Source organism: Panulirus ornatus, chromosome 73 (genome assembly GCF_036320965.1).
Source record: "Panulirus ornatus isolate Po-2019 chromosome 73, ASM3632096v1, whole genome shotgun sequence".
NCBI classification, from domain to species: Eukaryota; Metazoa; Arthropoda; class Malacostraca; order Decapoda; family Palinuridae; genus Panulirus; species Panulirus ornatus.
Genome location: NC_092296.1, coordinates 11,293,238 through 11,307,548, shown reverse-complemented (window position 1 = coordinate 11,307,548; position 14,311 = coordinate 11,293,238). Strand labels below are relative to the sequence as shown.

General features: G+C 42.0%; 1 protein-coding gene across 2 annotated transcripts in view; it reads left to right on the top strand.

The window, feature by feature from the left end:
* LOC139748282 (dnaJ homolog subfamily C member 25 homolog) overlaps nt 1-14,311 on the top strand; it is a 191,819-nt gene that overhangs the window by 134,720 nt on the left and 42,788 nt on the right. Inside the window, exon 4 of one of the 2 annotated variants that reach the window (XR_011712624.1) lies at nt 7,894-8,214. Coding sequence is in view for 1 of the 2 variants with exons in the window: in XM_071661256.1 (XP_071517357.1) it covers nt 7,894-8,106 (213 nt within the window). In the remaining variant the exon portion in view is untranslated. The remainder of the gene's footprint in view (nt 1-7,893; nt 8,215-14,311) is intronic. The other variant, XM_071661256.1, reaches the window with a different exon arrangement.

The following is a 14,311-nucleotide window of genomic DNA, read 5'->3' as shown; positions in this document are numbered from 1 at the left end:
TTTCCACACATCTCTCTTACCCTTACGTTACTCACTCGATCAAACCACCTCACACCACACATTGTCCTCAAACATCTAATTTCCAGCACATCCATCCTCCTGCGCACAACTGTATCCATAGCCCACGCCTCGCAACCATACAACATTGTTGGAACCACTATTCCTTCAAACATACCCATTTTTGCTTTCCGAGATAATGTTCTCGACTTCCACACATTCTTCAAGGCCCCCAGAATTTTTGCCCCCTCCCCCACCCTATGATCCACTTCCGCTTCCATATTTCCATCCGCTGCCAGATCCACTCCCAGATATCTAAAACACTTCACTTCCTCCAGTTTTTCTCCATTCAAACTCACCTCCCAATTGACTTGACCCTCAACCCTACTCTACCTAATAACCTTGCTCTTATTCACATTTACTCTTAACTTTCTTCTTCCACACACTTTACCAAACTCAGTCACCAGCTTCTGCAGTTTCTCACATGAATCAGCCACCAGCGCTGTATCATCAGCGAACAACAACTGACTCACTTCCCAAGCTCTCTCATCCCCAACAGACTTCCTACTTGCCCCTCTTTCCAAAACTCTTGCATTTACCTCCCTAACAACCCCATCCATAAACAAATTAAACAACCATGGAAACATCACACACCCCTGCCGCAAACCTACATTCACTGAGAACCAATCACTTTCCTCTCTTCCTACACGTACACATGCCTTACATCCTCGATAAAAACTTTTCACTGCTTCTAACAACTTTCCTCCTACACCATATATTCTTAATACCTTCCACAGAGCATCTCTATCAACTCTATCATATGCCTTCTCCAGATCCATAAATGCTACATACAAATCCATTTGTAAAAATATATATTTTTTTCTCATACATTCTTCAAATCAAACACCTGATCCACACATCCTCTACCACTTCTGAAGCCACACTGCTCTTCCCCAATCTGATGTTCTGTACATGCCTTCACCCTCTCAATCAATACCCTCCCATATAATTTACCAGGAATACTCAACAAACTTATACCTCTGTAATTTGAGCACTCACTCTTATCCCCTTTGCCTTTGTACAATGGCACTATGCACGCATTCCGCCAATCCTCAGGCACCTCACCATGTGTCATACATACATTAAATCACCTTACCAACCAGTCAACAATACAGTCACCCCCTTTTTTAAAAAATTCCACTGCAATACCATCCAAACCTGCTGCCTTGCCGGCTTTCATCTTCCTCAAAGCTTTCACTACCTCTTCTCTGTTTACCAAATCATTTTCCCTAACCCTCTCACTTTGCACCCCACCTCGACCAAAACACCCTATATCTGCCACTCTATCATCAAACACATTCAACAAACCTTCAAAATACTCACTCCATCTCCTTCTCACATCACCACTACCTGTTAGAAAAGCAAATGGATTTGTATGTAGCATTTATGGATCTGGAGAAGGCATATAATAGAGTTGATAGAGATGCTCTGTGGAAGGTATTTAGAATATATGGTGTGGGAGGAAAGTTGTTAGAAGCAGTGAAAAGTTTTTATCGAGGATGTAAGGCATCTGTACGTGTAGGAAGAGAGGAAAGTGATTGGTTCTCAGTGAATGTAGGTTTGCAGCAGGGGTGTGTGATGTCTCCATGGTTGCTTAATTTGTTTATGGATGGGGTTGTTAGGGAGGTAAATGCAAGAGTTTTGGAAAGAGGGGCAAGTATGAAGTCTGTTGGGGATGAGAGAGCTTGGGAAGTGAGTCAGTTGTTGTTCACTGATGATACAGCGCTGGTGGCTGATTCATGTGAGAAACTGCAGAAGCTGGTGACTGAGTTTGGTAAAGTGTGTGGAAGAAGAAAGTTAAGAGTAAATGTGAATAAGAGCAAGGTTATTAGGTAGAGTAGGGTTGAGGGTCAAGTCAATTGGGAGGTGAGTTTGAATGGAGAAAAACTGGAGGAAGTGAAGTGTTTTAGATATCTGGGAGTGGATCTGGCAGCGGATGGAACCATGGAAGCGGAAGTGGATCATAGGGTCGGGGAGGGGGCGAAAATTCTGGGGGCCTTGAAGAATGTGTGGAAGTCGAGAACATTATCTCGGAAAGCAAAAATTGGTATGTTTGAAGGAATAGTGGTTCCAACAATGTTGTATGGTTGCGAGGCGTGGGCTATGGATAGAGTTGTGCGCAGGAGGATGGATGTGCTGGAAATGAGATGTTTGAGGACAATGTGTGGTGTGAGGTGGTTTGATCGAGTGAGTAACGTAAGGGTAAGAGAGATGTGTGGAGATAAAAAGAGCGTGGTTGAGAGAGCAGAAGAGGGTGTTTTGAAGTGGTTTGGGCACATAGAGAGAATGAGTGAGGAAAGATTGACCAAGAGGATATATGTGTCGGAGGTGGAGGGAACGAGGAGAAGAGGGAGACCAAATTGGAGGTGGAAAGATGGAGTGAAAAAGATTTTGTGTGATCGGGGCCTGAACATGCAGGAGGGTGAAAGGAGGGCAAGGAATAGAGTGAATTGGAGCGATGTGGTATACCGGGGTTGACGTGCTGTCAGTGGATTGAATCAAGGCATGTGAAGCGTCTGGGGTAAACCATGGAAAGCTGTGTAGGTATGTATATTTGCGTGTGTGGACGTATGTATATACATGTGTATGGGGGTTGGTTGGGCCATTTCTTTCATCTGTTTCCTTGCACTACCTCGTAAACGCAGGAGACAGCGACAAAGTATAATAAAAAAAATAATAATATATTTTTTTTATTTATTTTGCTTTGTCGCTGTCTCCCGTGTTAGCAAGGTAGCGCAAGGAAACAGACGAAAGAATGGCCCAACCCGCCCACATACACATGTATTTACATACACGTCCACACACGCAAATATACATACCTATACATCTCAATGTACACATATATATACACACACAGACATATACGTATATACACATGTACATTATTCATACTGTCTGCCTTTATTTGTTCCCATCGCCACCTCGCCACACATGGAATAACAACACCCTTCCCCCTCATGTGTGCGAGGTAGCGCTAGGAAAAGACAACAAAGGCCCCATTCGTTCACACTTAGTCTCTAGCTGTCATGTAATAATGCACCGAAACCACAGCTCCCTTTCCACATCCAGGCCCCACACAACTTTCCATGGTTTACCCCAAACGCTTCACATGCCCTGGTTCAATCTATTGACAGCATGTCGACCCTGGTATACCACATCGTTCCAATTCACTCTATTCCTTGCCCGCCTTTCACCCTCCTGCATGTTCAGGCCCCGATCACTCAAAATCTTTTTCACTCCATCTTTCCACCTCCAATTTGGTCTCCCACTTCTCCTCGTTCCCTCCACCTCTGACAAATATATCCTCTTGGTCAATCTTTCCTCACTCATTCTCTCCATGTGACCAAACCATTTCAAAACACCTTCTTCTGCTCTCTCAACCACACTCTTTTTATTTCCACACATCTCTCTTACCCTTACATTACTTACTCGATCAAACCACCTCACACCACATATTGTCCTGAAACATCTCATTTCCAGCACATCCACCCTCCTACACACAACTCTTTCCATAGCCCACGCCTCGCAACCATACAACATTGTTGGAACCACTATTCCTTCAAACATACCCATTTTTGGTTTATGAGATAATGTTCTCGACTTCCAAACATTCTTCAAGGCTCCCAGAATTTTCGCCCCCTCCCCCACCCTATGATTCACTTCCGCTTCCATGGTTCCATCCGCTGCCAGATCCACTCCCAGATATCTAAAACACTTTACTTCCTCCAGTTTTTCTCCATTCAAACTTACCTCCCAATTGACTTGACCCTCAACCCTACTGTACCTAATAACCTTGCTCTTATTCACATTTACTCTTAACTTTCTTCTCTCACACACTTTACTGAACTAAGTCACCAGCTTCTGCAATTTCTCACATGAATCAGCCACCAGCGCTGTATCATCAGTGAACAACAACTGACTCACTTCCCAAGCTCTCCCATCCACAACAGACTGCATACTTGCCCCTCTTTCCAAAACTCTTGCATTCACCTCCCTAACAACCCCATCCATAAACAAATTAAACAACCATGGAGACATCACACACCCCTGCCGCAAACCTACATTCACTGAGAACCAATCACTTTCCTCTCTTCCTACACGTACACATGGCTTGCATCCTCGATAAAAACTTTTCACTGCTTCTAACAACTTGCCTCCCACGCCATATATTCTTAGTACCTTCCACAGAGCATCTCTATCAACTCTGTCATATGCCTTCTCCAGATCCATAAATTTTACATATAAATCCATTTGCTTTTCTAAGTATTTCTCACATACATTCTTCAAAGCAAACACCTGATCCACACATCCTCTACTACTTCTGAAACCACACTGCTCCTCCCCAATCTGATGCTCTGTACATGCCTTCACCCTCTCAATCAATACCCTCCCAAATAATTTACCAGGAATACTCAGCAAATTTATACCTTTGTAATTGGAGCACTCACTCTTATCCCCTTTGCCTTTGTACAATGGCACTATGCACGCATTCCGCCAATCCTCAGGCACCTCACCATGAATCATACATACATTAAATAACCTTACCAACCAGTCAACATTACAGTCACCTGCTTTTTTAATGAATTCCATTTCAATACCATCCAAACCTGCTGCCTTGCTGGCTTTCATCTTCCGCAAAGCTTTTACTACCTCTTCTCTGTTTACCAAATCATTTTCCCTAACCCTCTCACTTTCCACACCACCTTGACCAAAACACCCTTTATCTCCCACTCTATCATCAAACACATTCAACAAACCTTCAAAATACTCACTTTATCTCCTTCTCACATCACCACTACTTGTTATCACCTCCCTATTAGCCCCGTTCAATGAAGTTCCCATTTGCTCCCTTGTCTTACGCACTTCATTTACCTCCTTACAGAACATCTTTTTATTCTCCCTAGAATTTAATGATACTCTTTAACCCCAACTCTCATTTGCCCTCTTTTTCACCTCTTGCACCTTTCTCTTGACCTCCTGTCTCTTTCTTTTATACATCTCCCACTCATTTGCATTTTTTCCCTGTAAAAATCATCCAAATGCCTCTCTCTTCTCTTTCACTAATAATCTTACTTCTTCATCCCACCACTCACTACCCTTTCTAATCAACCCACCTCCCACTCTTCTCATGCCACAAGCATCTTTTGCACAAGCCATCACTGCTTCCCTAAATACATCCCATTCCTCCCCCACTCCCCTTACCTCCTTTGTTCTCACCTTTTTCTATTCTGTATTCAGTCTCTCCTGGTACTTCCTCACACAAGTCTCCTTCCCGAGCTCACTTACTCTCACCACCCTCTTCACCCCAACATTTTCTCTTCTTTTCTGAAAACCCATACAAATCTTCACCTTTGCCTCCACAAGATAATGATCAGACATCCCTCCAGTTGCACCTCTCAGCACATTAACATCCAAAAGTCTCTCTTTCACGCACCTGTCAATTTATACGTAATCCAATAACGCTCTCTGGCCATCTCTCCTACTTACATACGTTATATTATTATATTTTGCTTTGTTGCTGTCTCCCGCGTTTGCGAGGTAGCACAAGGAAACAGACGAAAGAAATGACCCAACCCACCCTCATTCACAATGTATATACATACACATCCACACACGCAAATATACATACCTATACATCTCAATGTACACATATATATACACACACAGACACATACATATATACCCATGCACACAATTCACACTGTCTGCCCTTATTCATCCCTATCGCCACCTCGCCACACATGGAATACCATCCCCCTCCCCCCCTCATGTGTGCGAGGTAGCACTAGGAAAAGACAACAAAGGCCCCATTCGTTCACACTCAGTCTCTAGCTGTCATGCAATAATGCCCGAAACCACAGCTCCCTTTCCACATCCAGGCCCCACACAACTTTCCATGGTTTACCTAAGACGCTTCACATGCCCTGATTTAATTCACTGACAGCACGTCAACCCCGGTATACCACATCGATCCAATTTACTCTATTCCTTGCCCTCCTTTCACCCTCCTGCATGTTCAGGCCCTGATCACACAAAATCTTTCTCACTCCATCTTTCCACCTCCAATTTGGTCTCCCACTTCTCCTCACTCCCTCCACCTCCGACACATATATCCTCTTGGTCAATCTTTCCTCACTCATTCTCTCCATGTGCCCAAACCATTTCAAAACACTCTCTTCTGCTCTCTCAACCACGCTCTTTTTATTTCCAGACATCTCTCTTACCCTTACATTACTTACTCGATCAAACCACCTCACACCACACATTGTCCTCAAACATCTCATTTCCAGCACATCCACCCTCCTGCGCACAACTCTATCCATAACCCACGCCTCGCAACCATACAACATTGTTGGAACCACAATTCCTTCAAACATAGCCATTTTTGCTTTCCGAGATAATGTTCTCGACTTCCACACAGTCTTCAAGGCTCCCAGGATTTTCGCCCCCTCCCCCACCTTATGATTCACTTCCGCTTCCATGATTCCATCTGCTGCCAGATCCACTCCCAGATATCTAAAACACTTTACTTTCTCCAGTTTTTCTCCATTCAAACTTACCTCCCAATTGACTTGACCCTCAACCCTACTGTACCTAATAACCTTGCTCTTATTCACATTTACTCTTAACTTTCTTCTTTCACACACTTTACCAAACTCAGTCACCAGCTTCTGCAGTTTCTCACATGAATCAGCCACCAGCGCTGTATCATCAGCGAACAACAACTGACTCACTTCCCAAGGTCTCTCATCCACAACAGACTTCATACTTGCCCCTCTTTCCAAAACTCTTGCATTCACCTCCCTAACAACCCCATCCATAAACAAATAAAACAACCATGGAGACATCACACACCCCTGCCGCAAACCTACATTCACTGAGAACCAATCACTTTCCTCTCTTCCTACACGTACACATGCCGTACATCCTCGATAAAAACTTTTCACTGCGTCTAACAACTTGCCTCCCACACCATATATTCTTAATACCTTCCACAGAGCATCTCTATCAACTCTATCATATGCCTTCTCCAGATCCATAAATGCTACATACAAATCCATTTGCTTTTCTAAGTATTTCTCACATACATTCTTCAAAGCAAACACCTTATCCACACATCCTCTACCACTTCTGAAACCACACTGCTCTTCCCCAATCTGATGCTCTGTACATGCCTTCACCCTCTCAATCAATACCCTCCCATATAATATACCAGGAATACTCAACAAACTTATACCTCTGTAATTTGAGCACTCACTCTTATGTATATCTCGCTTTTTAAACCAGGTATTCCGAATCACCAGTCCTTTTTCAGCACATAAATCTACAAGCTCTTCACCGTTTCCAAATTTATTGATACAATGATGTTTTATATTATGTCTCTTAGCCTTTCCCAGAGTTTGTGATATTTCTCTCCACTGTCACCTGTGGAGATGATCACTCAACTTGAAGCACTGTGTTTGCTCATATATATATGTTAAAGGTTACATATTAACCATGCTACTTAATACATGAAACAGAGGGAAAAATCTAAAGTTGTGGAAAGAGATAAAGGAGAAGGGGGCAGAGACAGAAAAGGAATGAGAGTGAAAATAATTTAGGGCGATGAGTAACATAGAGGGAATGCCTGCCTGATGATTGAGAAGGGACATGATATTAAGGCTAATTAGTTGTTAGTTCCGTAAGCCACTTGTGATATAGTTTCACTTTAAGTTTTATGTTTTTAAGGTAAGTTACTTGTGTCAGTAATCTCCTTCATGTGTTTCAGGATTTTCAGTTTTTTCTGTCTGTAAATGCTGCAGAGAGTTCTAATGTGAAATTTAATAATGTTTTCAGATATAGAGAAGCCATCAAGTACTTTGCAGTTGTACCAAAATACCGTATACAAGCTATAGAGTTAGCCAAGCAAGAGGGATTGCTTGTGACAGACAAGAAGAAGCTCAAAGGAATGTCAAAGGAACAGATTAAAGAGCAGGAGGAAAGAATAATTCGTGAAGTTATTGAACGGAAGATGGATATTCGTGGAGTTTATGCCAAACCTACTTACAAGTACGTCATTGATAGATTTTATAGCAGGTTATAGATCAATTGGCTTTACCCCTGTGTAAAAGCATTGCCAGTGGAGAAATAAAGAGTTTCTTTTTTGTTTCGATGATGGTTCTTATCTTTAGCAACCTCCTCACTCTTACATTACATGTTAGTCATGCTACACATTCTCAAAATTTGTTAGTTTGAGATTGATGTATTAAGAATCTTCAGTTTTTCCATATTTTGCAGTTTTTCCATATTTTGCACCTTCTTTCTCATCTTATATTCTTCCCATTCTTTCTACACGTTTTTTATTACAGTGAACATGCCACACCTTTTCACTTGAATAGTACCCCCACTCATTGGGGGCTGGAAATTTTTCCCCTTCTTTGAAGTTTCAGGCTGGGATGACTGATGGTGCATGGCTATAGCCAAGATGAAGAAGGGAGAGATAGGCAGTATGTTGGAGGTGAGGAACCTAGATGATCTGGTTGGAAATGAAACTTAGCTGAAAGTGAAGAGCGTTGAAATGTTTTGGGAAAGGCTGGGTAGTGTGATGACAAGAGCAAAGGAGGGGATAGTTCTTTTGTTGAAGGAGGAACTTTAGGATTGTGTTGAGTGAAAGGAAGTGATTTTGAGACTGATGTAGCTGAAAATGAATTTTGACTATGACGTGGTGAGAGTCATTGCCTATCACCTGGTAGTGAGTGAAGTGATGATGAGAGGGGAATCCTCTTGTAGAAGTCAAGAGGGTGATTGGGCAATTTTGATGCAAGAGATTGAGTCCTCATGGTGGGGAATTAAATGCAAGACTTGGTGATGTGGTAGTTGAGGGTATGATTAAGGGGCATAAGATACCCAGTATAATTGAAGATGGAGAACACCTAGTTGAGATGTGTTGTGAAAAAAGAATTGGTGATTTGGAATGATTTGGAATGTTTTATGTAAAAAGGTGCATGCATAACTACATGGAGGAATGGATTAGGAGTTCAGTAGGCATTATTAGATAATGTTCAAATTGACAGGCTCCAAAAGAGGGGCTTTTGTATGTGATTGTGCTGAGAGGGACAGCAGGTGTGATGTATGATGATTTCTTGGTGGAGGTGAATGTTAAGGTTTGAAGGGGTTTTAAAAGAGGAAATGACATGGCTAGGAAGGAAGTGATGAAAGTGAATGAGCAAAGAAACGAGGCGTGTGTGCAGAGATACAAAGGTGAAAGTAAATGAAATGAGGGGAGTGGGTAAAGAGTGTAAGGTATTCAGAGTAGCAGTGCTCACATATTTAGGTGAAGTGTGTGATATTTCGATGGGATATAGACTTATGAGATAGGGTTGTGAGTTGTGGGATGAGGAAGTTAGATTGCTCGTGAAAGAAAAAAGAAAAAAAGGTGTATGGATGGAAACTACAGGGAAGGAGCATGAGTATTTGGGAGGTATATAAGAGAAAGCGGCACATCAAGAGGGAGTTAAGGAAGTTGAAAAAAGTGGGCAAATGAGAGATGGGGTGAGAAAGTAATGGTGAATTTCTGGGAGAATAAGAAAATGTTTTGGAGGGAGGTTTAGGGTGTGAGGAAAACAAGAGAACAAATGGGAGTGATAGTGAAGGGAGCATATGTAAAGTAGTTACTAGCAAAGAAAAGGTGAAAAAGGTATAGAGAGAATATTTTGAAGGGCTTTTGAATGTGTCAGAAGATTGGGTGTTGGATGTGGTGTTTATGGAATGAGATATCTAGCCCTCCCTTGAATGCTTCTGTTTGTAAAGTCTCCTGGCATTGTATTATGTAGAAGCTCATGTTTCTTTGTGGTGAACTCGTGAATATTCATCTTATATTATTTGTGTAACCGGATATTATTCAAGTTTTTGAAATTCTTTATCTTCCTTAATGAGGTGCTTTTAGATTTAATGCCCATATGCCTTCTGTTTTCTGCCACACACGGAAGTGGATCATAGGGTGGGGGAGGGGGCGAAAATTCTGGGAGCCTTGAAGAATGTGTGGAAGTCGAGAACATTATCTCGGAAAGCAAAAATGGGTATGTTTGAAGGAATAGTGGTTCCAACAATGTTGTATGGTTGCGAGGCGTGGGCTATGGATAGAGTTGTGCGCAGGAGGATGGATGTGCTGGAAATGAGATGTTTGAGGACAATGTGTGGTGTGAGGTGGTTTGATCGAGTAAGTAATGTAAGGGTAAGAGAGATGTGTGGAAATAAAAAGAGCGTGGTTGAGAGAGCAGAAGAGGGTGTTTTGAAGTGGTTTGGGCACATGGAGAGAATGAGTGAGGAAAAATTGACCAAGAGGATATATGTGTCGGAGGTGGAGGGAACGAGGAGAAGAGGGAGACCAAATTGGGGGTGGAAAGATGGAGTGAAAAAGATTTTGTGTGATCGGGGCCTGAACATGCAGGAGGGTGAAAGGAGGGCAAGGGATAGAGTGAATTGGAGTGATGTGGTATACCGGGGTTGACGTGCTGTCAGTGGATTGAATCGGGGCATGTGAAGCGTCTGGGGTAAACCATGGAAAGCTGTGTAGGTATGTATATTTGCGTGTGTGGACGTATGTATATACATGTGTATGGGGGTGGGTTGGGCCATTTCTTTCGTCTGTTTCCTTGCGCTACCTCGCAAACATGGGAGACAGCGACAAAGCAAAAAAAAAAACAAAAAAAAAAAAATTTATCATGTATCTCTTCCTCCTAGATTGTAGAGTTCCAACTCGTGTCATTTGAGTTAGTGTTCTGTTAAGTTTGGGTCATCACAATGACATTTATCTTCATAACCAACCATAGGATTTTCATGTTTTAGGTCTCATTTTGAAGGGTTTTTAGAATGAAATTTGTGTTTATAATTTTTTCTTGATTGATAAGGTCTGACATATTCAAACAAATTCAAACAACACCACACTCCATAATCTGTTATAGAATTGATGATAATGTGGATGATCATAATTCGTAGTGTCAAACATTATTTTTTGTGTGTGTGTTGGGGGGAGGAGGTTAATGCTTCAACATTTTATTGTTTTGGTCCTTTTCCTTGGCAATGGCAGTTGGTTCATCCTGGCTCTTTAGGAGCTCTTCAAAATAATGGCATTTTGCAACAGGATGTATTTAATGAGAACTTAGATATCGCAGGATTTCTCAGCAAGGAAATCAACAGGTTTGAGGTGCTTATAGAGGTGTGTAATGCATGCCAGGTTAAAGTTTGAGTTGTATGTGTTGCCACACCCTTTCTTGCAGCCTGATTTGTTGGAGGTTAGCATGGTTGTGTGTATTCTTGATACCATATCCCTCCAGCAGTCATCTGAGTATATAAATGTCATGGCATCTTTAAAGCTGAAACCAGTCTCCACACGCTTAGTGACGTGGATCTGGAGAATCGTGACGTCAATAAAATCGTGGCACTCCTTTTTATGGTCTTGAAGGGATATTTTTTTTTTTTGTGTGTATGATTTGCTCTGCATAGTCACATGTAGTGAAGACTTCTTGTCTCAGCTACTTTTCAATGTGGCTGGAGATAAGAGAGGCCACTGACCATGAATATTTTTTCTGTGTTAATTGAGATGGAATTGACAGCTGAGGCCCTAATCAAGGCCATCCCATTAATGCTGCATATACCCATTTTTCAACCACCCCCTTGGGGTGGATGAACAGCTGGGTTGACTGTGGACCGACTCCCATAACCAGGATTCGAACCAGTGCGCTAGACCCTGGGTGGCCCGTGAATGTGTCATAGTTAGGATCGCAAACTGCTACACCATGGGAGTTTAATTGATCATTCTTAGTGAAGCAGCCCACATGAGTGAAACAGAGGCAGATGAAGAGCATTTTTAAATTTCTGGTCTGGTCCTTGTAGTTATTGCTGAATATTCAAGGTCTGTGACTTCAGCTTCGATCTTGTTGGTAATGTAATGATCATGTTGATAATGTAATGCATAACACACACAAACACACAAAATCTTTACTTTGCATAACACACACAAACACACAAAATATTTACTTTGATGCCTTTGCCATAGCATTACTTTTCTTCCACAAATCAAGAGCCATCAACTGTGCACATGAATGACCGCACCCTTCCTCCATGTTATCCCTGTCAGGAGCACATCTCACATTCGTAATATATCTTACTCATGCAAAAGATTCACAGGTATCATCACTTTCCTACACACACACACACACACACACACACACACACACACACACACACACTGGGGCCAGTGCTTACTGATTGGTTAAGTGCAGACATGACATTGTTCCACACTGCTGATTCACTGTTTTCTACTTATTATGGTGCAGTGTCAGCTTTTCAAGAATTGCCCTATTTGTATGGCCATAAGGTCGGAAAACACCGCCCGAAAGGTATGATTCTCACCCTCACACTTTTATGAATATTCATCCTACCATCTGGTTGAATTGTCAATCTATCTCTGAGTGCCTCATTTGTTCCTGTGAAATTTTTCTTTTATCTTTCCAGCTTGTTTATTTTTGGTTGTTCAACTGGTGCTCTTACAATACATCAGTATTCTCTTTTGCTTGTTATTGAACATTGGACATTTTCATCATATGTTTTCTGTCACTTTGTGATTGTTTTTGTCATCCTAAAATTCTTTATTTGGCTTGAAAGTAGTATTCTGTCAGTGTGTTCCTTAGATTCAATCTTTCCATTATTAGTGACTCTCAGATCTCTAACATTTTCTTTGCTCTCACTCTCTTTTCTGTCAGGCCTTTATAAGAAGGAATCCCTATATTGTCCATCTATGACTTATTTGCTAAGATTTGTCATTGTATTCCATGAGTTTCTTTCCTGCCCATTTGTAGACAATATCTTGGCATTTTTTTAGTTTCTTTAGGTCTTTAGGTATTTTTGTAGTTTAATTTAGTCTTCTTCTCTATGAACTATCATAGTTTATCCTCAGTGCACCAGACTGTACTTTCCCTTGCATCCTTGTCAGTATTTGAAATCATGATTATGAATTGTTCACCCAAAATCACATCTTCAGACATGATTTTATTTTATTTATTCATTTATTTTGCTTTGTCGCTGTCTCCCGCGTTTGCAAGGTAGCGCAAGGAAACAGACAAAAGAAATGGCCCAACCCACCCCCATACACACTGTATATACATACACGTCCACACATGCAAATATACATACCTATACATCTCAATGTACACATATATATACACACACAGACACATACATATAAACCCATGCAGACAATTCACACTGTCTGCCTTTATTCATTCCCACCGCCACCTCGCCACACATGGAATACCATCCCCCTCCCCCCTCATGTGTGCACGGTAGCACTAGGAAAAGACAACAAAGGCCCCATTTGTTCACACTCAGTCTCTAGCTGTCATGCAATAATGCCCGAAACCACAGCTCCCTTTCCACATCCAGGCCCCACACAACTTTTCATGGTTTACCCCAGACGCTTCACATGCCCTGATTCAATCCACTGACAGCACGTCAACCCCGGTATACCACATCGACCCAATTCACTCTATTCCTTGCCCTCCTTTCACCCTCCTGCATGTTCAGGCCCCGATCAAACAAAATCCTTTTCACTCCATCTTTCCACCTCCAATTTGGTCTCCCACTTCTCCTCATTCTCTCCACCTCCGACACATATATCCTCTTGGTCAATCTTTCCTCACTCATTCTCTCCATGTGCCCAAACCATTTCAAAACACCCTCTTCTGCTCTCTCAACCACGCTCTTTTTATTTCCACACATCTCTCTTACCCTTACATTACTTACTCGATCAAACCACCTCACACCACACATTGTCCTCAAACATTTCATTTCCAGCACATCCACCCTCCTGCGCACAACTCTATCCATAGCCCACGCCTCGCAACCATACAACATTGTTGGAACCACTATTCCTTCAAACATAGCCTTTTTGCTTTCCGAGATAATGTTCTCGACTTCCACACATTCTTCAAGGCTCCCAGGATTTTCGCCCCCTCCCCCACCCTATGATTCACTTCCGCTTCCATGGTTCCATCTGCTGCCAGATCCACTCCCAGATATCTAAAACACTTTACTTCCTCCAGTTTTTCTCCATTCAAACTTACCTCCCAATTGACTTGACCCTCAACCCTACTCTACCTAATAACCTTGCTCTTATTCACATTTACTCTTAACTTTCTTCTTTCACACACTTTACCAAACTCAGTCACCAGGTTCTGCAGTTTCTCACATGATTTTATTTGTTACTCTGAATCTT